The sequence below is a fragment of the Jaculus jaculus genome, chromosome 1, assembly GCF_020740685.1.
Source record: "Jaculus jaculus isolate mJacJac1 chromosome 1, mJacJac1.mat.Y.cur, whole genome shotgun sequence".
Classification (NCBI taxonomy): Eukaryota; Metazoa; Chordata; class Mammalia; order Rodentia; family Dipodidae; genus Jaculus; species Jaculus jaculus.
In genome coordinates, this window is record NC_059102.1 from 208565613 (window position 1) to 208590246 (window position 24634).

Consider the following 24634-nt stretch of genomic DNA (forward strand, 5'->3'; position numbering starts at 1 on the left):
GTCTCAACTGAATACGAGAGAACAGAAGTTTAATCCTTTTCTACCTCAGTTAGTAGACCTTATTACTATTAATTTCAGGCCATTTTATAATTTGTGAATAATCTTTCAGAGTTGTAAATTGTAGAAAGTGAAGGTATTGGTATATTCATTGGACAAAATCCACTTCTGATTCTGTTAGGTACCTGTTATCGATTTCTGTGATATCATACGGTTGATGTTTTATTTGCTCTTAAGGTTACAGTTGGCTTTTTATAACATACACATACATACATCCACACTTACAATTATAGCAACTAAGTAAAACTTAAAAATTATGAACATTTATCTTAATGGGGAAAAACTAGACAACTGTTATGCATTAACAACATATTTTTTCTCTTGTGTATCTAGCATGTCACAACTTACAGATATGAATGAACAAGAGGAGGTGTTACTAGAACAGTTTATGACTTTGCCTCAACTAAAACAAATTATTACTGACAAGGATGACTTGATAAAAAGTATTGAAGAATTAGCAAGTAAGTTTTTCCTTACTTTTCATTTCCTGAGAAAAATGTTACACATGTAAAATAAACCAAAGATTTATCTTACAGGAAAAAATCTCCTTTTGGAGCCCAGTTTAGAAGCCAAAAGGCAAACTGTTTTAGATAAGGTGAGTTCGTGATCAGTTTGAAGAAATATATATAATTTAAAAATAGAATTAAACAGCTTTTTTTTTCTTTTTTAGTATGAATTACTTACACAAATGAAATCAACCTTTGAAAAGAAGATGCAAAGGCAACATGAACTGAGCGAGGTATGACTGACTGGTTCTTGCCCTTTCCCATATGAACTTAACCCTAGTGTGCAAGAGCCACAGTCCTACTTTATAGATTTTCATAGAAATGGTCTGTTAGGTGCCTGACTTTATAAGGATGAAACCTTTAAATATAAATATGACTTTATAAAGATGATCCCTTTAAATATGGATAAATAGTTCTCACTTATGACATACTCTAAGATGTTCAGGCAAGTATATATCTAGTTCCAAAACCCAGAAAACTTGAAAAGCACCCACAAATACTTTCTAGGTAAATTATAAAGGTGATACCTTGTAATAAAACCTAGTAACAAAAAATTGATTGTAGACTCACTTACAAACTTATGTACAGATAGCTTAAGTGAAACATCTTATAAAAGTCAGCCCATGGTTTTAAATTATCTAACAATAAAAGAGAAGTCTGGGGAGATAGCTCAGTTGGTAAAGTGCTTGTCACTCGAGCATTACGATCTGAGCTTGGATCCCTATTACCCACATAAAATGCTAGGGACTTGCTGGCTAGCTACTTTAGCTGAATCCATGAGCTAAACATTCATCAAATTCACCTTCTTCTCAAATAATAATGAAAAAGGCACCCAACATTGGCCTCTGACCTCCACACACATGTATGCCCTTACACAAATACATACCCCAAAAATTAAAAATAAAGGTTGTAGTCTTACCATCTCATTGCCAATAAGCAGTTTCTAGTAATGGTACTCTATTTCACTTAAAATTGTACTTTGGAGGAGAAAGACAATGTAAAACATAAAATAGCAGAATAGAGGAATTGGGATGATAGCATTATAATGAGCTTCTGTATGGTCATATTTTAGAACAAAGAAATAATAATAGTTAATATTGAGCAATTAATATGTATTACACTGAATGAAGTCATAAATCAGACTCTATGAAGAAGGTACTGATATCTTTTTTTCCATTTCTGTTTTACAGATAAAACAAATTGAGGCATAAGGAAGTTATATAAATTCCCTGAGGTCATATATGTAGGAAGTAGGAGTTAGGAGTCAAACCTGTGCTGCCTTCCCTGAGGAAATCTGAGTAAACAAAAGTTGCCAGGAACACATAGAGCTTCATAGATGTTGAAAAAGCTTTCCCAATAGTCAACATCACCCATACATATGTATTAAAACCCATAATAAATGAAAAATACTACTTTTTATTTGATAAGAAGTATTAGACACCAACTGCAAATACCACACTCAATGACTAAACCTTTCCAATGTTTCACTAATGTCCGGAATAGAGAATACTATTACTGCTGTTATATCATCCTGCTTGAGAGATTCTTAACATTTCAAAAGACAAAGGGGGGGGGAGACTTATAGTCTGACTAAACTGGCAAAACAGTTATTTACCAAAAAGTAAGCAATCAGAATCTCAGAGAAATGAGAAAAATTATCATCTGTGTTCCAGTATTACTACTGCAAAATGAGATGGAAAAAAAATCCTCATTTATAACAATAACAGCAAAATTATAGAGCACATGGAAGTTAGTAAACTACTAAATGACAGGAAAAAAGAATTCTATTCTTCTGAGACTAGTTATAGTGACAGAATATCTATGCAATGAGTAAACATCAGAATGATTTTTTTTCTTACAGAAACTTTGGCATAGTTTCAATGAAGTTCCAAGATTCCTTTTACAAATCTCAGTATATACATTCTAAAAGAGTAAAATGTTAAGGTAGCCTGAAAGAACTTGCACAAAAAGGAAATGAAAAGACATTCTTTACCCAATATCAAAATAAACCATAAAAACCTTTATTTAAAATTGTGTAGAGTTTTTATAGGAAGATAAAATAGTTCTGTGGAAAGGGGTGTGCAGTCCAGACATACACTTATGTATGTGAATAATCAGCTAGAAAAACTGACAATTCAGCAAATTATATTACTGGTTATCCATTCAGTATTCATTCAAAAAAAGTTACAACCTTTATATCCAAACTCATAAAGATTATATATCATACAGATTATAGTACAGACAGTTTCCACTTTATATAGGGGGCAAATACCTTTTTTTTTTTTTTTTAATTTATTTATTTGAAAGCGACAGACACAGAGAGAAAGACAGATAGAGGGAGAGAGAGAGAATGGGCGCGCCAGGCCTTCCAGCCTCTGCAAACGAACTCCAGACGCGTGCGCCCCCTTGTGCATCTGGCTAACGTGGGACCTGGGGAACCGAGCCTCGAACCGGGGTCCTTAGGCTTCACAGGCAAGCGCTTAACCGCCAAGCCATCTCTCCAGCCCGCAAATACCTTTTTAAGTAGAAAAATGTTTATATTTGAGTATAAGCAAATTTAAAATTTATATGTATCAAAAATATAATTGAAAGAAAAGTAAAATGGGGGACACTCTTTTAATATATATGACACTGATATTAACATCAGTGGGTAGTAAAGAAGAAACAGGAAACTCACCTACATAAAAACATACACATCCATGCTCATATTACCCAACACTGGTCCCCATGGTTGCTTAGCACATACTAACAAATATTGAATGAATAAATAACTGGAAATGTTTCAGAATGCATTATTTTACTATAACTTTTACAAAGGAAATAAAATAGCCACATGTGGTAAACTTCTAAAACTGGATAAGCCATTTTAGTGAAAGGGATAGGAAAATGTGCATTATTGTATGTGCTTGAGCAGTACTTCAAGGAGATGGTACCTCACACACTCTGAGATGGCAATTTTAAGAATTTTCTTTGATATTTTTTTGAGATGATTTCTCTATTTAAAGTAAGATAAAGAGTAAAGCTTTATTCTTTTGCATATGTATATCAAATATGTCCAGCATCATTTGCTGAAAACAACTGTCCTTTCCTTATTGAATGGATTTGGCACCTTCATCAGAAATCATCTGACCATATGTATAAAAATGTATTTTTTGTTTCTCTTGTGTCCCATTGGTCTACATATTTATCATTCATTTTCAAGACTACATTCGTTATTTGTCTCATGAGATACCATATGAATTGTAGGATGGGTTTTCCTCTTAGGAAAGACTTGAGATTTAGAAAGCTACAGCATTGAACCTGTATGGCACATTGGTAGCATTGTCATCTTAGCAATATTAAGTCTTCCAAACCATGACCATGGAATGTCTTTCCATTTACTTGTCTTGAGATTTTTCATTTTTGTTTTTCAGCAGTGTTTTATAATTTTCATATACACATCTTCCACATCTTTGGTTAAATAAAATTCCACCACTTTTGCCATATTTGGCTTAAGAGAAGTGAGTAAGTCCAGCTCACATACTCATTAGTGAGTTAGAAAGTGTAGGAGGTCCCTGGGTTATCTGAATGATTGCCTTCCACAGCCATTTAATTCCCAAATCCCCAAAAGAGTATGATGATTTCTCTGGTGTTTGGTTATTTACCCAAATATCCAAAAGCTCAGGACCTGTGTGGATATTGTTTCTTTATACCTCTACCTTAGCCCTCCTCCCATGGAGTATAATAGACTAATGCAGTGTCTGAACTTTTTCAGAGTTGTAGTGCCAGCGCCTTGCAAGCAAGATTGAAAGTTGCTGCACATGAAGCGGAAGAAGAATCTGATCATATTGCTGAGGAGTTTCTAGAGGGAAAAACTGAAATAGATGATTTTCTCAGTAGCTTCATGGAAAAGAGAACAGTATGTAATACTCCTCAGTTGAGGATGACTGACAGAATGTATCAAATTTTTTTATATTCATGACTAAAAATTCTTAGGGCATAACCAAGCTGCAGATGTGAGCATTATGAGAGGCTCTGAAGAGCCTGTTGGGAAGGATAAAAACACCCTACTTTCACTTTAAATTTCCTTGTTTTAAGTAACAAGCAAGGAAATCAAATACCACTTCTGTCTTAGAATGATCATCTCTGTATCATTTTAGGGGAGATGATAAGCCAGCTTAGTCTGGTCTGCATAGCTGAGAGATATACTGCTGAATAACAACTTGCTTTACAAGTTGTTTAAATACAGACTAGTTTATACTAATTTTAAAAATTTTACTAAAAATATTATTGTGAAGATTCTAAAACAGCTTCTATTCTGATGTTTCCACTGTATTCAAAGAAAAAAAATTGACTTAATAATTTCATACAACTTAATATGCAGTCATAAATATTTGGCAAATTTCCATGAAAAATCATGTTTTAAGCAGAATTTATTTTTGTTTTTACAGTACAGGTAATGAAAGTGAAATAGTAAGAATAAATGATGAATTTGTTTAATATTCTGGAAGTTTCTAGGCAAAAGCTATTTTCAAACAAAGTTGGGTTGATTCCTAAATACTGAGGAATTACTTAGCTATAATTAAATTTAAAGGAATGTCAACATGTTAAGTTTCTTACTTAGAATTCTGTCATAATATAGGAAGGCATGGGCATATTGGAGAAGTGATGCTATTTAAATTTATTGTCTAGATTTGCCACTGTAGAAGAGCCAAAGAAGAGAAACTCCAACAGGTGATAGCGATGCACAGCCAATTTCATGCTCCACTATAGGTAAATTATTCAAGTTTGAATCTCAAGCTTGGTGCCCAAATATTCTTTATCTGAATTATTGCAGTAGTGCTATTCACACAGATTTAAGCATAATCTTCCATTTATCTATTGTGTGTATGTAACATGTACATTGCTTTGTATATTAACTATATTATTATATAAGTAAACATATAACCAGTAGAAACCTTTTGGTCATTTTCTTAGTATGACATTGGACTGAAAGAAATGCATTTCTAAAACCTGACAGCAGGCTGGAGAGATGGCTTACTGGTTAAGCGCTTGCCTGTGAAGCCTAAGGACCCTGGTTCGAGGCTCAATTCCCCAGGACCCACGTTAGCCAGATGCACAAGGGGGCACACACATCTGGAGTTCATTTGCAGTGGTTGGAGGCCCTGGTGCGCCCATTCTCTCTCTCTCTGCCTCTTTCTCTCTCTGTCGCTCTCAAATAAATAAATAAAAATAACCAAAAGAACAAAAAAAAAAAAAAAAACCCTGACAGCTCCTTCCCTAAAGTTGTTACAGTTAGTTCCTTCCTCTCAGTTGATGTGGAGAATCTGCCATATCACTTGCTTGGCATTATTCTAGTCTTCCTTTCATTTTTTTTAATTTTTGTTTACTTTTGCACTTATTTATTTGCAAACAGAGAGCTAGAAGAGAGAGAGAATAGGCATGGCAGGGCCTCCAGCCACTCAAAGAAACTCCAGACACATATACACTTTGTGCTTTATGTGGGTACTGGGGAGTTGAACCTGGGTCCTTTGGCTTTGCAGGCAAGTGCCTTAACAGCTAAGCCATCTTTTCCAGCCCTTTAGTCTTCCTTTCTACTGAACTTCCAGTCTGTCACTTTTCAATCTCCCACCAAGATTACTACAGTGTTTTTTGTTTGTTTGTTTTTGTTTTTGCTACTCTCCCTGATGTTGTAGTTTTTCCCTTCCTTAAGTAAAATTTTTGTCATAAAACATGTGTTCTCTAGAACCTGTAATGAATCTTACTAATTGTAACATCTGTGTCAAATTCCTCTTTAGTTTTAAGATTTCTATAAGCTGGCATATATTTCTGGACCATCCTCTTCAATTTTGTGTTTTTCTCTTATGTTGCCTTACATGCCATGGTCTCCTTTCTACCACCATAGTTTTATTCATGGTCCTAACTGCTCTCAAACCCCTTTCCTTCTCCTCTCTGCCTGTGTTAAGAATGCTTTGGTTAATGAGCCGGGCGTGGTGGCGCACGCCTTTAATCCCAGCACTCCGGAGGCAGAGGTAGGAGGATTGCCATGAGTTCAAGGTCACCCTGAGATGACAGAGTTAATTCCAGGTCAGCCTGGACCAGAGTGAGACCCTACCTTGAAAAACCAAAAAAAAAAAAAAAAAAAAAGAATGCTTTGGTTAAAAACAAATCTCACCCCAACATGCTTAAAAACGATAGTAGAGGGAAATGCAGATACACTCATAGAGCCAAAATGAAGAAAGGAAAGCCCACTTACGTAGGGTAGAAAAACTAGAATAACCACAGAATCTTCTTAATCTGCCTGCTTCTCATTTCTGCATCTGGCTTTTGTTTTATGTAGTGGGTTTTGTTTGTTTTTGGTATTATTTGGATCAAGCCCAGAACCTTGTGCATAAGCAAATAGTCTAGCACTAAACTGTATCACCAGCCCTTTCTTCTCTCTTAATCACCCTGCAACAGCAAGTGTAGACTGTCTGTACTTGGATACAAATCCCTGGGAACAAAACAGGTAAGATAAGCATCCTGGATTAATCAGTTTAGCCTAATCAGCCTAGTGCATTGTGGTCCTTTTATTCTGTCATCTGGGCTGAAGAAGTGGATTTTTTTTTAATTTTTATTAGCATTTTCCGTGATTATAAAAAAATAGCCCATGGAAATCCCCCCCCCACACACACACATTCCCCTTTGAAATTCCATTCAGAAGTGGATTTTTAGGAAACATGAGATATTCCTTGAAAAGGGGTGTTGTTCCAGGGAAGGAAATAATGCATTTCTGTTCTTTGGCTCAAGTTAATATTACTGCCAACTCTGAATTTTAAAAATCTTTTTCTCCAAATGGAGCTGATTTTTTGTGTGTATGTTCATGTATGCAAGGGTGTGTGTGTGTGTGTAGGTATAGGTCAGAGGACAACCTTGGGTGTTGTTTCTTAGGTACAATCTTGTTTTTAAGACAGGGTCTCTCACTGGCCTGAAGCTTCAGACTAGTGTGGTGCCCAGCAAACCTCAGCAATGTGCCTGTCTCCACCTCCCCATTCTCTGCAATTTCAAGTTCAGGATACCACACCTGGCTCAGTCCTGGGCCTCAAACTTAGGTCCTCATGTGTGCAAGGCAAGCACTTGACCCAGTCCTTATTTTCCAAATGGAGCTCCCTTTTAATATTGTGTATATTCACCACAGTTTGAGAAATGAAAATAAGTATGTAGTTATATGAACATACAAAAATCCTTTCCTCACCCCAATTTTCTAATCAAGTTACAGTAAGTTTTAACTGGAAGACAACATAAAGGGATGAAATTTATCATATAAAACCTTGAGTTTTTAAAACTTTTTCTTTTCAGATTTTCCTGAAAACATGAAATATCAAGAGACATGGAACACAAAACTAAGCACATTGTTTTATATCTATGATTTGAAAATTAGCATTTGTAACATGGGCTGAATTCAGATACACAATATGGATTGTATATAAAACTTGAGACTGATTTTGTATAGAATAGAATGATTACTATATTTGCTTTGGGAAATTTTTCTGCTCTGTTTGCACTAAAATATTTATTATTGATAGATCTTATATTTAAGTTTCACTGCTATTCCTCTTATTGATTAAATGCCTATGTATGGAATTTTAGCTAATTCATACTATTTTATAAAACTACTTAATTTTATAGTTTTAATTTGAAGCTGCCTCATTTCTTTATTAAGAATGGTTGTTATTTAGATTTTTTGTCAGCTTTTTTCCAGCTGTAAGAATCCCTGTTTTTTTTTTTCCTTTATAGATGAAAACTTTTTTAAAAAAATGAAAGCAATTCATTTTAAATTTCCAGTGTCAGAAAACACTAAACCTGCCCCTGCCATCTCAAGATGGCAGATCAGTAAGTCAGAAGAATAAAGCAACTGCTTTTATTTTTAAAGATGCATTTAAGAAGCAATACAGGTTTATAGTTATAGTTTGTTTTTTTTCCTCTGGGGTAGAGTCTAAGTAGTCTAGGCTGGCCTCAAACTTATCATTCCTTCTCAGTATTGGGATTATAGGCATGTCCCACTAAACCCAGCTGGCAAACATATTTTACTTAACTTAAAAACTGTTACTTATCTAAAACAGTCCAGTAGGTACTTTGAAGCTAACTTTTAAAAGTAAGTACCTGACAGGTTTGTGGTTAGAGGAGGATTTTTTTTTAATATTTTAAGTTATAAAAACAGTGTTTTGTTAATAAATAGATCTAGAAACAAGTCAGTTTTCTGACATTTACTGTGGCTTATCTTTTCCTAAGAGAAAAGCTGTATAAATAAAATTAATATTTACTGTTTAGGCAATCCTAATTTTTAATGAATTAGTTGAAATTTCTATTTTCTACTTGTGTTCAGCAATTTGTTTCTGTACTTTGTCACACAATAAACCCATTAAAGTGCATAAAGGAGAAAATCTTGAACTACATATCTGAGACTTGGTAAGGTAGTATCTAAACCACAGAATAACCTAATGCATATTTCTATTTAAATTTTATTCCACTGTGATTGTCATTCTAACACCAGCATATATTACAATTTTTCTTGTCTTCATTCTTTATTATACATGTTTTTGATAATGGGAATTTTAGGAAAAACAAAATTGTTTTCCTAGAATGGAAAATAGGTAAGGCTTAGTCTGTTTACAAAAGGCAAATATTCACAAAGACTATAAAATGAGAGTGGTTGTTATATACCATTATTAACTGCCTCTTTTTATGGCATTATGCTAAGGGAATAGTACTTTTTCTTCAAAATGATGAGATGAAGGTAAAATTAGTATTCCTGGTATGTAGGAGAGAAAACGGAGATAACATTCATGACAGATGGGGACCTTCAGAAACCTCTCCTTACTGTAATAGTGTCATAGTTTAAGGTCCCAGTCTTCACTGCAGTTGGTGGAGAATAAAAAGTTCCAACTAGACCCACAATAAGAGACCAGCAAACCACAGCCAGTCTAGAAGGATTTTGACTCACTTATTTTATTATAACGACTAAAAAGAAAGGCATTTGTAGAAATGCTAGTAATAGCTAACTTTTGAATGTTTTAGTTAGGTGCTACCTATCTTCACTTCTACACCAAAATAAATAAATCACTTGCTTACACAGCACTATAATACAAACAGGGATCCATTTTTTTTTCTTTTAAATTTGGATTATCCTAATTTCATTCTATACTTGTTAAGGCAGCCTAGTAGAGAGCATATCTTTACAACCCAAGTGTTACAGGAGTTTGACTACAATTGTCTGCATTTAACAAGTTGACAAAATAGTTTAGGTGTAGATTATTGTATGTCATTTAGGATGAAAGGAAACTGGATTTGAGTATGCCTGCATGAACTCAGGTTCAATAACTGCAAGAGAAATCAAGTGATACTTTTCATTTTATGGCCATATTTCTTCCTTGTACCAAAAAATATATATACATATGGTGCTGGATGTGGTGGTGCATGCCTTTAGTCACAGCATTAAAGAGGCTAAGAAGGAAGGAGGATTGCTGTGAATGCAAGGCCAGGTTGGGCTATAGTGAAACCCTGCCTCGGAAAAAACAAAACAACAAAAACCAAATGGCTATATGGGGCTAGGGACATTGTTCAATAAATAAGCACTTGCTATGTAAACTTGAGTATTTGAGTTTGTATTCCCAAGTCTGTGTGAAAGTTGGAAGCTGTGGAGGGATTCTATATTCCCAGCACATAGATGGCAAGATGGGAGGTGGACATTTTCCTGAAGTTGTAGACCAGTACAGTGGTGAACAACATTGAGAGCAAGAGACCCTGCCTCCAATGCGGTGGAAGGCAAGGACTGACCCTTGGACTTTATCCTCTGACCTATTTGTGCTATGCTGCCTGCATCTCCAAATATGCATATCCCCACACACAAATGTATACACATAAATAGGCTATGTACATGCATTCCATTTACCTAGAAATCAATATCATGGAGGATAGCTTAGGAGTTACTACACTACCCAGGGAAATTTTTCCTGGACCAGTATTTAAAAATGAGTATCACTGAAATCAGTAAGACATACAGTAAAAATATGTTACTAAGAATTTTCAGTAATAAATCAAAAATAGGAAATTTATATCAGAATATAAATTGCCTGATAAGTAGGTTTTACCATTGTTTACATAAATTGAGCAGTTGAGACTCATTTTTAGGAGGAAAAAAACAGTAAACATGCTTTTAATAAAAAAATATTTTATTCATTAGAGAGAGAGAGAGATTATGGGCATGGTATGGCCTCTACCTACTGAAAATGAACTCTAGACGCATGTGCCACCTTGTGCATCTGGCTTATGTGAGTACTGGGGAATTGAACCTGGGTTTCAGCCTTCACAGACAAGTGTCTTAACCACTAAGCCATCTCTCCAGCCAAGCTTTATTTTATTTTTTTGAGGCTGGCCTCAAACTCTTTAAGAATGTAGCTAAGGATGACCTTGAACTTCTGATTCTCCTGCCTTTACCTCCTGAAGAGATGTACCACCACGTCAGGTTTATGTAGTGATGGGGATTGAAGCCAGGGCTTTCTGCATGGTAGGCAAGCATTCTATCTGCTGAACTATATCCTGCAACCCTACATATGCTCTTATGAGAATTAAACTTATTTCAGGGTTTCCCCTTCCCCTTACCTTCTTTTATTACATTAAAATATCAATGAGTGGGCTGGAGAGATGGTTTAGCGGTTAAGCACTTGCCTGTGAAGCCTAAGGACCCCAGTTCGAGGCTCGATTCCCCAGGACCCATGTTAGCTAGCTGCACAAGGGGGTGCACATGTCTGGAGTTTGTTTGAAGTGGCTGGAGGCCCTGCTATGCCCATTCTGTCTCTCTGTCTGCCTCTTTCTCTCTGTCGCTCTCAAATAAATAAGCAACTAAAAAAAAAAAAAAATCAACGACTGATTTTTCAGTCATGACCAAAATTATTTCCTATTATCAAGTTTATGTTAATACCACTGAATGAATAATATGAATTATTAACTGTTACTAGTTGGGAAGTAATATATATTGGGGTCAGTTACATATTGGTGTATGCCCTGTGCTTTAAATCACTGCCCTAAATAATAAAATAATTCCTGATTAAAGCTTGATTTAAAGTAAAAATGTAGTAGTGATTTTTAGACTTACTGAATTGGCCATGCTGTGAAAGGTTCTGAAAATACAACAAAATTTTAGCAAGCAATAGACAGAAATTTGTGTATATAGTTCACTGTTAACTCCTAAAACATAATCAAAATGAATAGATGCCTATAGTATATCTTATGAAAAGATTAAGATTGAGATAAAAGTTTATGGCTTTGACGTGAAAGATATCACACTAAAAACTTACAAACGGTACTGGACAGATGGCTTAGTGGTTAAGGCACTAGCCAGCAGAGCCTAGCAACCCAAGTTTTATTCCGCAGTACCCACGTAGAGCCAGATGCACAAAGTGGTGCTTGCATCTGGAGTCTGTCTGCACTGGAGGGGGCCTTGGTGCGTTCCTTCTCTCAGTCTCCTATCTCTCTGCTTGAAAATAAATAATTAAAAATGTTTTTAGAAATTAAAAAATGAGGCTGGGTATGGTGGCACATGCCTTTAATCCCAGCACTGAGGAGGCAGAGGAGGGAGGATCACCATGAGTTCCAGGCCAGCCTGGGACTACAGAGTGTCAAGGTGAGTCTGGGCTAGAGTGAGACCATACATCAAAAAGAACAAAAACATACAACAACAATAAAAATGTTAACAAATGTACTAGCTACTTTTTCTGAAACATTATCAAGTCCTATTTGGCATAATGCTATGTCATTAAAAAAAAAAAACTGTTGTCTGAGACTGCTAACTGGAAGAAATTAAAGGCATCTTCAGTATTAAGCAACAATACTTCTAAGAGTGGATATCTACAAAAATGGCATAAAGTGAGTAAGATGTTTGAAAGATGTAAAAGCCACTATCACTATACCCCCATGTGGTTTATTAACTATTACAAACAGAAAATGAATGGACATTAATTTGGGAACTTGTCATCAGGAAATGTTTGAATTTAATATTCTGAAACAATTACACTGCTTTATTTTTATATTAACTTTTTATATTACAGGTCTTTAGCATAGTAAAGTCATGTTTTTAAAGATAAAAAGAACTATACTATATTATTTCATTTATATATCACTATACACCAAGTCATTTATGCTAGTGGTTTTTGCAAATTTAATGGTCCTTTCTTTACCTTATTTCCTTTGAATAGATTCTCTAACAAAAATCTTCAGTATTTAACATGCTTAGGTAAATTATAAAAATTAAGCTTAAATTTATCCTTTCACCTTCTAGAATGTATGATTTCAAAACTACACTGTGTAAATATCATTTTTCTCTGTTCAAAGATAGCATTTCCCCACTAGGTTCTTCAGATTGAAAGTTCAGGTCATCTAGTCCTCAAGTCCTATTTCTTAATATATGATAGGGGAATGGTCCTGCCTCAAATGTGCACTTGTACAGTAACTTCAGAAATAACATTTAACAGTCCATGGTCATGTATATTGCTAATGTTAATGAAACCACAGGAACCACTTACATAGTTTAGAAAATGATGGATGGCATAACTTCTCCTTTAAGATTTAAAGAGATTTAATTACATGAAAAGAAGGAAAGAGTAGAAAGTATAAAGAGCTCCTACCCATGAGAAGGCAGGGGGAATAAAGCCCACCTAGAGGCCTAAATCGGGGACATTTATAGGTTATGAACAGGAGGCTGAACTGAACAGATCTGATGCCAAAATTTGGAGGCAAAGATAACTAGCCATAAATGCCAGTGTGGTAGTTTATATGAAAATGTGTGTCCCACCTAAGATATTTTTGATTAAGTTTCCTACTTAAGTCTCATCAGCCTACTGGAATAGGTGTGTCACTAGGGACAGCTCTTGAGTCCTGCCCTAAGGTGTGTAGAGTGAGTTTGAGATCTGGCTGTTCATGCGTGTAGGTGCTGGCTATTGTCTCTCTGCTATATATGCATTTAAGTGAGATAGCTTGTTCTACTATGGTGGAGTTTCTGAAATCTGTAAACCTGAAATAAACAGTTTCTTCCCATAAGCTGCTTCTGGTTGGGTGTTTGTCCCATCAAGGCAAAGGTAACTGCAACAGCCAGATTCAGGTGTAATCCTTCCAGGAATCTTAATTCTATGAATGGGGAACACTTTCCTATGGAGGGACTCATATTGTTTATGGAAAAACAGATCTAGGAATCTCCTTTAGGCAGCAGGAGATAAGAAGCCAGATCCTTCTCTGACCTCAAGCAAAGTAACCCAGTCACTCTAAACTACCTCAAGCCCCCTCTGAAGAAGCAACCATAACTGCTTTTAGGGAATTTGGTCAATGCCTGAATGTGGTGGTTGGGTGTGGCAGCTGGGATACATCTCTAGTCTACCTAAGGGACCCTGAAATCGTGCATTGGTTGAGGGCAGGAAGACAATCTTGGAAGAAAATGTTGAGGAGAAAGAATAAAAGCAAGGTGTTAAGGGGAAGTGGGTTTTAGGTAAATTAGGGCTCTTCAGGGTTCCTGTTCTTGTAGACTTTCAGGCCTTGGAGGCCAATAAGGGAGACCCAAGAAGATGGAGTTAGATTGCTGCAGACCTATCTGAGTTGGGCTGACACAAAGATCCAGAAATTCATTTCTAAATCTGTTTACCAAAGGGCATGGGTGGTGTCTGGCATGGTCTAAACCTTTTGTTGTAGATCTTGTAAAATAGATGAGACATTATCAGAATTGTAATACAATTACAGTAATACATAACCTTGGTAATAGCAGATACCACTCTTAGTAAGTACTCTATTTCCTGCTTACACTTTTCTTTCTGGGTATTTAAAACCAAGTAGGTAGCCAGATTTAACTCTATATTTTAAGGTCAATTGAAACTCTTTAGGAGAGACTTTCAGGGACCTGGGAGGACCTCTGTGGCTCAACATTGGTGCCATTTACTAGGATGAGTCAGGGCTGTACTGACCATGGGCATCCCCATGAAGCATTCCTCTGTTGTTACTCTCCTCTTACAGTTGTACCCTGATTTGGAGTCCAATCTCTTGGTCTCTGTGCCCTCCCTGACCAAGACTACAAGTGGCTTCCCATTATTATAAGACATACTAGGAGCATCCCATTATCTACTGTGACCATTTTGACCTGGTAACAGGAACCAAAATATTGGTTGTCCTTTTAGCTCTGGTGTCTCCACTTGGCTTTGGCTTTGGCTTTGACATATAGTTATTAAGTACTCAGAAGTTAACACCAGTCTTGAAGAATATGGATACAGAGCAGATCTGATCATCTTAGTCTTGAGCAAAACATCTAGTTAAAGAGTGGCATGAAGTCTCAGTCATTCTAACATTCAGGTCTAGTTGCTTGGTGACATTGTAAGTCATATCCAGAACACAGAAAGCAGGCATATCTTACATGTTTAAAAAGATTCCCTAATTCTTAACTGGAATTTGTCCCTGCTGATATATTACCTCACTAACTTGACAATGTTATAATTTAGAATTTGGTAAACATTACTAAGAGTGCTAACAAGTTCTAAATTCATATATAAGACCCAGAGAGTGAATGTTGCTTCTACTTTATTAGGTATTAAATCCATGTTAGAGAAAATTATAAATGCTAGCATTTTTAAATGAGGGGGAAAAAACAAGAGATACCAGAGAAAGGCAATAAAATGTAAAATATATCATCTAAGAAAAAGCTGAAAGGATAGGTATGCTTGAGGGAAACTTAAAAACAAAAAGGAATATATTATCAATAATCCTTCTTTACAAATAATGGCTTTTAAAAAAAATAGGTCAAACGGGAATGTCATGTCACATATTTAGGAAAACAAAGTACATCTGAAGTAAAATAGGGCTGTAAACTATAATAGGTATGAGAGGGAGTGGGGACTTAAAGTAGATACATACTATGACAAAGATTTATGACAACCTCAAAGGAGGATAGAAGAAAATGCTTTGTAGTGGATACAAATTTTCATAGTCTAAAGGAGGCTCCAATACAGTGAATGATCTTCCATGTATTTGATGCAAGAATTGACTGTTTTCTTTCTTCACTATCTATAGAAACTAAGAATTGGACCTTTTTTTTTTTTTCCATTTTCAAAGCTGCATTGTACATTTCTTGATGACATGTGCCATTTCTTGAATTACATTGGATTGAGAATTGCACTGTTCCCTTGTTTTTGGAAGTGTTTCTGTATCCTTTACTTTGGGACTATTAAGGGGAGTCTTCAGGCAGTGAGAAACACGGCTTCGTCTGAGTCCCGGTCCTTGCCACTATCTTCACTTGGTGCTCGCTCACCACCACTTGGAGACCGGCAGCTCAAATCCTCTACGCCAGACTCTTGGTCACTATTCACAGACAGGTCTGGATCTGAGCTTTTTAAGTTGTCTTGGGTTAGAATCAGAGCAGAATCTTCATCACCCTGGGAAGGGCTCCTGGATGGAAATGACTTCATGTTCCCACTATAGTCCTGGGGAGTGTTGGCCGAGCTGTTGTCTGAGGTAGAAAATCCCAAGTGTTTGCTGGGCTCACTTTGCTTACTCTTCACTTTAGTACCATTGAAGTATACTTTCTGAATCTTCGCCAGCCTCTAAAAAAGGAGTGACAACTTTAGGGGAAATCATAAATAATTTACCTATACAAAATACATGTATGATATGCTTTCAGTATTGACTACCTCACAGTTGGAGATGTTAACAATATAAAACTTAGATGGATGTGAGTTCTATAGGAAAGGTCATAAACTTGAAGTAAACAAATTGTGTGAAGCTTGCTTTATCTCTAATGTAAGAAGGGTGGTAACTACCTTGGTAATTTTCTAGAAATGTGAGCAACATTAAGTATCTGGAAATCAGTGATTTCTCTTAGTTATACATAATTATCGCTGCCATGTCTAAATTATTTTAATTGATAAATTATGTTTTCAATTTTCATATGAAATATATATTTTACCATAAAATTCACCCCATTAAAGTGTACAATTCAGTGGATTTTAGTATATGTACAAAGTTCAAGCATAACTACTTTTTTTTTTTTTTTTTTTGTTTTCAAGGTAGGGTCTCACTTGGGTACAGGCTGACCTAGAATTAACTATGTAGTCTTACGGTAGCCTCGAACTCATGGCGATCCTTCTACCTCTGCCTCCCGATTGCCCTGTCATGTACATATAATCATTCATTAATTCTCATTCTCCCTCTCTCTGTCCTCACAAATAAAATATATTGTGTGAAGCAGAATGAGCCAAAAACCCAAGTAGGTTTTCTGGTCAGCTAGAGTGGTACTACCACTGGGGACAAAGTTATTCACTCAGGAAAAGTATTTCTGTGTATCATGACCTCCCTGTCCAAGAACAGAAGCTGTACAAGGGCAATCAATCTCAGCTGTTACTAACATATTAAGACTCTATACAACTGTTCAAGTGGGTAGACATTTAACAGATGAATGCATCTCAATTTTACTTTTTCACCTTCCCATGCCCTTTCAGGACTTTTAGTACTCCTAAATAACAGTAATTTAAAAAAATAATAATGGATTGCAATAAAGTATGCCAGCAAACTGGATTGGGCCACACACTGAACCAAAAGCCTCAAAGGACCTAGCTAGGACTAGGCATCAGTTATCTGGGTGTTCACTTGCATAAGACTATTTTAGGTCATCTATTGACTAAAAAGCAGACATGGCTGTTGGGACATTTTATGTGCTAAATCTTGAGAGGCCGCCATGGAGCAGTGAAGAAGAAATGATCGCAGGAAGGAAACCAACAAGAACAAGTGTATCTTACTTCTCCTAGGACCTCGAGTTCTTCCTCAAGCTGCTGGGATTCCTCCCTCACCGCCATGAGGTGATCTGTAATGGACTGTCTGGGCTGCATCCCCTTTTCAAAACGGTTATACATTCCACTCCAAAACCTGTGAAGGAAGGATGTTCTAATACCGTATTCTAATCTGAAAACACATTTTCAAGTCCCTAAGGGATCTTCAGTATCATAGTACCACAGTTTCTCTTCACTGTGTTATAACCACCAAAAACTGACATTTGTACTTGCAATAAGCTCTGCTCTATCTACACAGTGAAGCCTTCTAGAATGCACATGAGACTAAGTGGTATCCTCTCAGGGATGTCCTTGGCCCCCACAGAACAGAAATATATTTTGAGGGCAGAGACTAAAACACAATACTTGTTGATTATTAGTAACTGACTATTAATCAATTAGTGGTTATACAAATGGCTGCAGTGTATCTCAGTATATTAAAATGGCTGTTTTACATAGACCATGGAGGCATTTTGGGATGTTACAGAACTGATATTCTTATATAAAGTCACAGGAAATCATGGTATTCAATTTAGGAATAGAACCCATACTAAAAAGCAGTGAGTGTTGGGAATAGGGAGAAGGAACTCAGTTTCTCCATTATCCTGTGTTTTTCTTTTTTGTGTGTATAACTGCCCTGGATCATCTTACCATGAGACCAGACTAGTGGAGAATCCAAAGGATAGCACACAACAGACATATGTAGCACATCTCCAGTAAAACCTGGAAGAGGCCACTTTGTTCTCCCCATCCAAATATAGTCTTACAATAATGTATTTCCACAAAACAAATTCTTCCAGCAGAATTTGATTCAGTAAATAAAAAGGCAAGCTCTTTCGACTGCTATCAAAGTTGATTTAACAAGACTTTCTTTTCTCTCCTTTCTTCTTTCCTTTATTTCACTTTTAAAAATTGGAATTTGCATTTTTAGGAAAACAAGTTTAGAAAAGATGGGCTCCAAAGGGAATTCCACACTGCCAGGGATGGAGAGAAAGCAATATTCAAACATCTTCCTCTGGTGGGTTTTGTATCAACACAGCCTGGAAGCTCAGTGTTTCATGCACTGTACCTTCTGAAAGCTAATGCCTGTTTCATACCATAGCTTCCATGTTCTAAAGGTTTACATACTTGTACATGAAGTTGCACAGAGCTGTAGGGAGATGGAGGCGCCCCTGGGTTTGACTGTGATCAGGTCTAAACAGGGGATTCAGGTAGTTGGCCCGATTCTTCCACAGGTGAGACCATAAAGAATAGGTTCTTTCTTGAATTCTATTATAAAGAAAATAAACCTGAAAATGACTAATTGATCATATTTCTTCTGAATAGCAGCTGTTCAATATTAAGTCTGGAAAGCAACTAATAATTTATCTGATTATTCAGTGTCCTTGTTCTAGAACAGCAAAAATGCCATCTTTGCCAGTGTTCTAGGCATAACAGAAAAACATGCTCTCCACGGCTTGATGTTCTGTGCTAGCCATGACAACATGTTTAACTCTTTTGAATATTAAAAAAAAGTCTTCAAAAAACCTCTCTACACTTTGTTTTCCCCAAATGGTTACTGAACACTTATTAAGAGCGAGGCACTATTCCATATTCTTCACATTTTCATCACTTGTGTGATATGCCCATATTCTAAGTAATTCCACTAAGTGATCTCCCAAAGTCCCACAGAATGGTGCTTTGAATGAAATGTTCCTCCATATGCCCATGTGTTTTGAATACTTGGTCCCCAGCTAGTGGCAATTTGGTAAAGTTGGGGTGCCTTTGAAGGTGGAGTCTTGCTGGAAGGAGGTATGTCACTAGGGGTGAGACCTTGGGATTTTATAATACAGCTGTCATGCCAGTGCTAGCTAGCTCACACTTGTTGCTTCTTCCTAGATAATGTGATAAATTGTAACACCTTAGCTGTCTGTTCTTTCATGCTTTCCCTACCATGATGAAACTTTCATTTGAGACTATCTGTAGAAGCAAATTCTTTCCTTTCATAAAGCTGTTTCTGGTCAGTGTTTTGTCTCAGTGATTGTTAAGTGGTATCCATGGCTAGTGAGTAGATTTACTAGAACTAAACCCCAAGTAGATACTCTTATGATTAGCCAGTGTGATGTGACATGCCACGAACTATCTAAGAACTCTGGGAGAGTAAAGGCTACATGCTGCTCTTTTTTTTTTTTTTTTTTGGTAGGTTCTCACTCTAGACCAGGCTGATCTGGAATTCACTATGTAGTATCAGGGTAGCCTTGAACACAAGGCAATCCACCCACCTCTGACTCCCGAGTGCTGGGATTAAAGGCATGTACCACCATGCCTGACTATACTCTGCTTTCAGATCATGTCCATTTATTAGGAATCATACTTGACTTTCCATGGAGACAACAAACTAGTATCTCCTAGAAAAAAGTTGTTTTTTTTTTCTGTTCCACTCAGATGGTATAAAACTTTTGACATCTATTTTAACTAAGTCTTTCCAAACTAAGTATTTTATACAACACAAATAACACTTCTATGAATATCTCAAAAAACAATCTTTCATTTGCACTTCCTAAGTCACCTTGTTAAGTTTTAACTAGAATTTGAAAGTCCACATTTTATCTACTATGACCCTTGAAAAATATAAAGTAACAGTGGCTTGAATTACTGTCATATCTACAGTCTCAGTACTTGAGGGGTGGAAGCAGGCAGATCCTGAGTTCCAGGCTAGGCTGGGGTACACAAGATTCTAACTGAAAACAACTTACTTGAGTTCCTGCCTCTCCTTCTGGCTGTTACATAGGAAATTTCCAAACTGGCAGGAGTAAATGTGATGCTGAATGTGAATCAAAAATCTCTCATTGAACTCAAAGGCACAGGGAAACTGTTCCATTAACTGCCAGACACACTCAATGAACTGGTCAATGACTGGAGAGATTTCTTTTGGGTCACCATCCAGGTTGCCATATCTGTAAAACCAAATAGTAGAGACTTTAGAAGGTGAGTTCCTAATTAGAAAGCTATACATGCAAATGTCAAGATTAAAGCAATCCTAGTTCTTAAATCTTATAAACTCAGAATCACAAAAAGAAAAATAAATTAAAAGTACAATTTCAAAATAAGTTTTATAATGGAATAACTAAGGCCCACATATTGCTATATTAGGAAACTTCATGCTACAGAGAAAAATTCAAAAAATCACATTTAAAAAGACCATTTTCAGGCTGGAGAGATGGCTTAGTGGTTGAGGTGTTTGCCTAAAAAGCCAAAGGACCCAGGTTTGATTGCCCAATACCCATGTAAGCCAGAGGTACAAGATGGATGGATAGATGGATGGAAGGAAAGGAAGAAAGGGCTCTTTTGCAGAGGGAGACCTAAAAAAAAAAAAAAAGACCATTTTTCAATTCAAGCTTAAAAATATATCCAAACTTTTGAAGTAAATTTTCCATTTGCTACTGACTAAAACGGGCAAATGACAGGAAATGTCTAAACAACATCAGGGGTCTTCACTCTTGTAGTTTGCTGAGAAAGGATGGAGACAACCTGTTAAGGATGTCCCATTCCAAAGCAGAGTTAAAACTTGACACACTATTTATTTCCATATGACCACAGTTGCCATAGATATTATTTTATTGCCTTATGTTTTTCAAGAAAGCATCAGTTTTTCCATTTAGATTTGTATTGATTGTTCACTGAAAGCTGCCAGCACTTGATTCTATAATTTGTAGAAATCACAGGAAAAGCACACCTGGGTGCTATGAGGTAATCTTCATTATCAACAAGACCTGGAATCGACTAAAGCATGGCTCTGGATTAGTCAGTAAGGCCATTTCCAAAGCAGACTGAGAAGAAATCTCTCATGCTGGATGGTACCTGACAATTGGTGGTCCAGATATAAAGAGAACATGAGAAAGCAGTCTGCCTGCCTGCATTTCTGGCTCCCATCTGTACTGCTCCACCATCCTCCAGTGACATCAGCATCACTAGCCTTCCAACCTAGACTGAAAACCAGTTCTCATCATCTCCAGTGTGCTGACAGCCATCATTGGGACTACCCAGTCCCTGATGTATATGCCAATGTAGTAAATCCCCTTTTATAATATATACACATTGAAGCTGGGGAGATGGCTTGCTGGGTAAAGTGTTTGTTGTGCAAGCATGAGGACCTAAGTGTGGATCCTAAGCCCCCACATGAGATGCTAGGCACTGTAATCCCTGAGCCAGGGAGCCAGGCAGAGAATCCCTGGACTCACTAACTAGCTAGTCTAGGCAAATTGCTAAGCAAAAAGTTCAGCAAGAAATCCCATCTCAAAGAATAACATGAGAGCAATAAAGATTCCAGACCTCTAGCCTACACATGCACACACACACAAACATGCATACATACATGCACACTACAAACACACTATCAGTTCTGTCCCTTCAGAGAATCCTGCCTAATACACTTGAACCCAGGAGCTTGAGGATAGCCTTATACAACTTAGCAAGAACCTACTTCAAAAAAGCAAAATAAAAATTCAAATTTCTCATGTTTTTCTGGTAAAATGATTATGAAAGATGGAATTCCTGAGAAAACACAGAATTAATGATCAATTATTATCAAATGCAAAGATCACAAAGATAGTTATGGATGTTTGTATGAATTTAGAATTTTAGGAAAATACATCAAAACAAAGCTATGTATCACAGTAACTAATGAAATTATTAATATGCTGTCTATATTTTAGTACAAAAATATTGCTACTACACTTATGATTCAGAGATCAGAGAAATGGACTAGAGAGATGGCTCAATGGTTAAAGGGACTTGCTTGCAAATTCTGACAGCCTGGGTTCAAATCCCCAGTAAAGCCAGATACAGAGATCAGAGGACATGAGAACACAGGATGAGCTTCATCTATCATCAGTGCTAAGGGAAGGGTGCAGGCTCCATAGACAGTAGCTTCTGATGACTGAGGGCCTATGTACTGTTGGGGTAGTGTGTAGGGGAGCATAGCACTAGTCTAGATACATATGCTTCTTAAAAGTCCTTGCTAGAACCCTATGGAATAGGGAGGACTTCCTCATACCACAGAGGAGAAAGGGTAGAAGAGGATGCAAAAAGTTAGCAAATGCCACAACCTAGATTTAAGAGTTGGATCTGGGGCTGGAGAGATGGCTTAGCGGTTAAGCGCTTGCCTGTGAAGCCTAAGGACCCCGGTTCGAGGCTCGGTTCCCCAGGTCCCACGTTAGCCAGATGCACAAGGGGGCACACGCGTCTAGAGTTCGTTTGCAGAGGCTGGAAGCCCTGGCGCGCCCGTTCTCTCTCTCTCCCTCTATCTGTCTTTCTCTCTGTGTCTGTCGCTCTCAAATAAATAAATAATAAATGAACAAAAAATATTTAAAAAAAAAAAGTTGGATCTGTCTGGCTCCATAGCCCATGCCACTGTCCTACATTACTCTCCAGAGGCATCATGGACAAAGGAGAGCTGCTGATCCTTTCTAGGTGAGTGTATGAGCCAGTATTCTCCCTTTCTCTCTCCCTCTCTCTCTCCCCGCCCCCTCTCTCCTAGAATAACTTAACATTCATTCATTTCTGTCCAACTAATAGAGTAATCAGAATTTAAGAAGTTCATTTACCTGTTATACACAATAAAATTTGAACTTTCCAAATAAAATACATAAACCTTTCAGAAACCATACTGAAAATTTCAGAAACAGTGTTCTTATCTTAAACACTCAAAACAACTAATTTAAAACTATTTCTTACCTGTGATTAAACTTATGACCAAATGAAATCCAATCCTTTTCAATTAGTACCTATACCAGAAAGAATATAAATATCATGAGGAGGCCTAGGAAGATGGATTAGTCGATAAAACACTAGTCATGCAAGCAGGAAGACCTGAGTTCAATTCCCAGATCCCATGTAAATGCTAGGCATGGCAGTGCATTGCTTAGAATTTCAGCACTTGGGAGGCAGAGACAGAGGATCCTTAGAGCCTGCTGGCTAACTAGTCTAGCCAAACCAGTGAGCTCTGGGTTCAGTAAGTTCAGAAAGACCCTGTCCCAAGAAACGAGGTGGAGTACTAGGGAGATGGCTCCACAGCTAAAGGCATTTGCTTAAAAGCCTGTTGAACCAAGCTCTGATTCCTCAGCACTCACCTAAAGCTGGATGGAAAGTGGCACACACATCTCTGATCCTAACATGCCTACAGCAATGAGAGGCAGAGCCGGGACATTCTGAAAGCTGGGAGGCCAGCTAGCCTGGCATACATGCAGTGTCAAAACAAGAGACCTTGTCTCAGAAAGAAGAGGACAAAAATCCCAACATTGTCCTCTGACACCCATCCACATGCATGCCCTTACACACACACACACACACACACAGTGGAGAGTGATTAAGGAGAAACCCAATGTTAGTTTCTGACCTCTATACACATGTGCACATACATCCACACACATATGGCAACACACATACATGAATACTACACACATAAACGTGAGAAATATACACAAAATGAAGAGAACCAATAAGGGAAAATAGAACACAATCAGTGATATTAAATGACTCAGAAGTACTCACAGAAGAAATCACTATTCTCAGGTAACCTGAAAACTGGTAACACCCAGTAGTGCATATGTGTGGGTAAGGATGAAGGTGACCCATAGGAAAATGAAATGAAAATACATATGTGAACCTGCATACCACCCACTGAGTACAAGTACATCCTATGTGTCAGGCAATGTTTGTACTGCTTCACATGTGACCTTCACTAACTGTACGACAGCAGTTATCCTTGTCATTTTGCAGAAAGGGAAGCTGAAGCAAAGACAAATGAAATATGCACAAAGATCACATTGCATCTGTGTTCCAAACCTCACACCAGTATGTGATGCTGCCTCTGTATAATGTCAAGCGCCTACTTTTCAGTAAGAACATGAGGGATGTTTCCTATTGACCTTTACTTAAATCTAGTGGTACTTTAAAGAACTCTTAAAATCATCAGGTCTAGAGATTTCCACCCTGGAGGTTTACAGTATGAAACTGTATGGATATAAAACAAAAAATGTTTAATTAGAGAATATGGGCTAGTCCCATTAATATCACCAATACTCTAAGATAGCCATTAATTTCCTCTAGAAATATATGGATCCATTGAAATCTGTCCTTGACAACTCTAAATGTATTCTCTGTGTTACAAATTTAATGGTTTAATATGCCATGTGGCAGGCAAGGATGGTGTGGAGGAAAGACAAAGACCTGTGGCAGTGTGCACCTGGGAACCCTTCCACAGTCCAACTATGTATGAAG

General features: G+C 37.0%; 2 protein-coding genes across 3 annotated transcripts in view; one reads left to right on the forward strand and one right to left on the reverse strand.

The window, feature by feature from the left end:
* Nucleotides 1-10169, forward strand: part of Vps37a (VPS37A subunit of ESCRT-I) — a 39294-nt gene extending 29125 nt beyond the window's left edge. Inside the window, exons 7-12 of the mRNA XM_045160561.1 lie at nt 391-518; nt 594-652; nt 728-796; nt 4318-4461; nt 5235-5315; nt 7881-10169. Of these exons, the coding sequence (XP_045016496.1) occupies nt 391-518; nt 594-652; nt 728-796; nt 4318-4461; nt 5235-5315 (481 nt within the window). The 3' untranslated portion in view covers nt 7881-10169. The remainder of the gene's footprint in view (nt 1-390; nt 519-593; nt 653-727; nt 797-4317; nt 4462-5234; nt 5316-7880) is intronic.
* A 2192-nt stretch (nt 10170-12361) lies between these two features.
* Nucleotides 12362-24634, reverse strand: part of Mtmr7 (myotubularin related protein 7) — a 101250-nt gene continuing 88977 nt past the window's right edge. Inside the window, exons 8-12 of one of the 2 annotated variants that reach the window (XM_045132839.1) lie at nt 23090-23139; nt 20110-20310; nt 18503-18643; nt 17345-17471; nt 12362-16153 (exon numbers count right to left, since the gene is read on the reverse strand). In XM_045132839.1, the coding sequence (XP_044988774.1) occupies nt 15791-16153; nt 17345-17471; nt 18503-18643; nt 20110-20310; nt 23090-23139 (882 nt within the window). In that variant the 3' untranslated portion in view covers nt 12362-15790. The remainder of the gene's footprint in view (nt 16154-17344; nt 17472-18502; nt 18644-20109; nt 20311-23089; nt 23140-24634) is intronic. The other variant, XM_004672589.2, reaches the window with a different exon arrangement.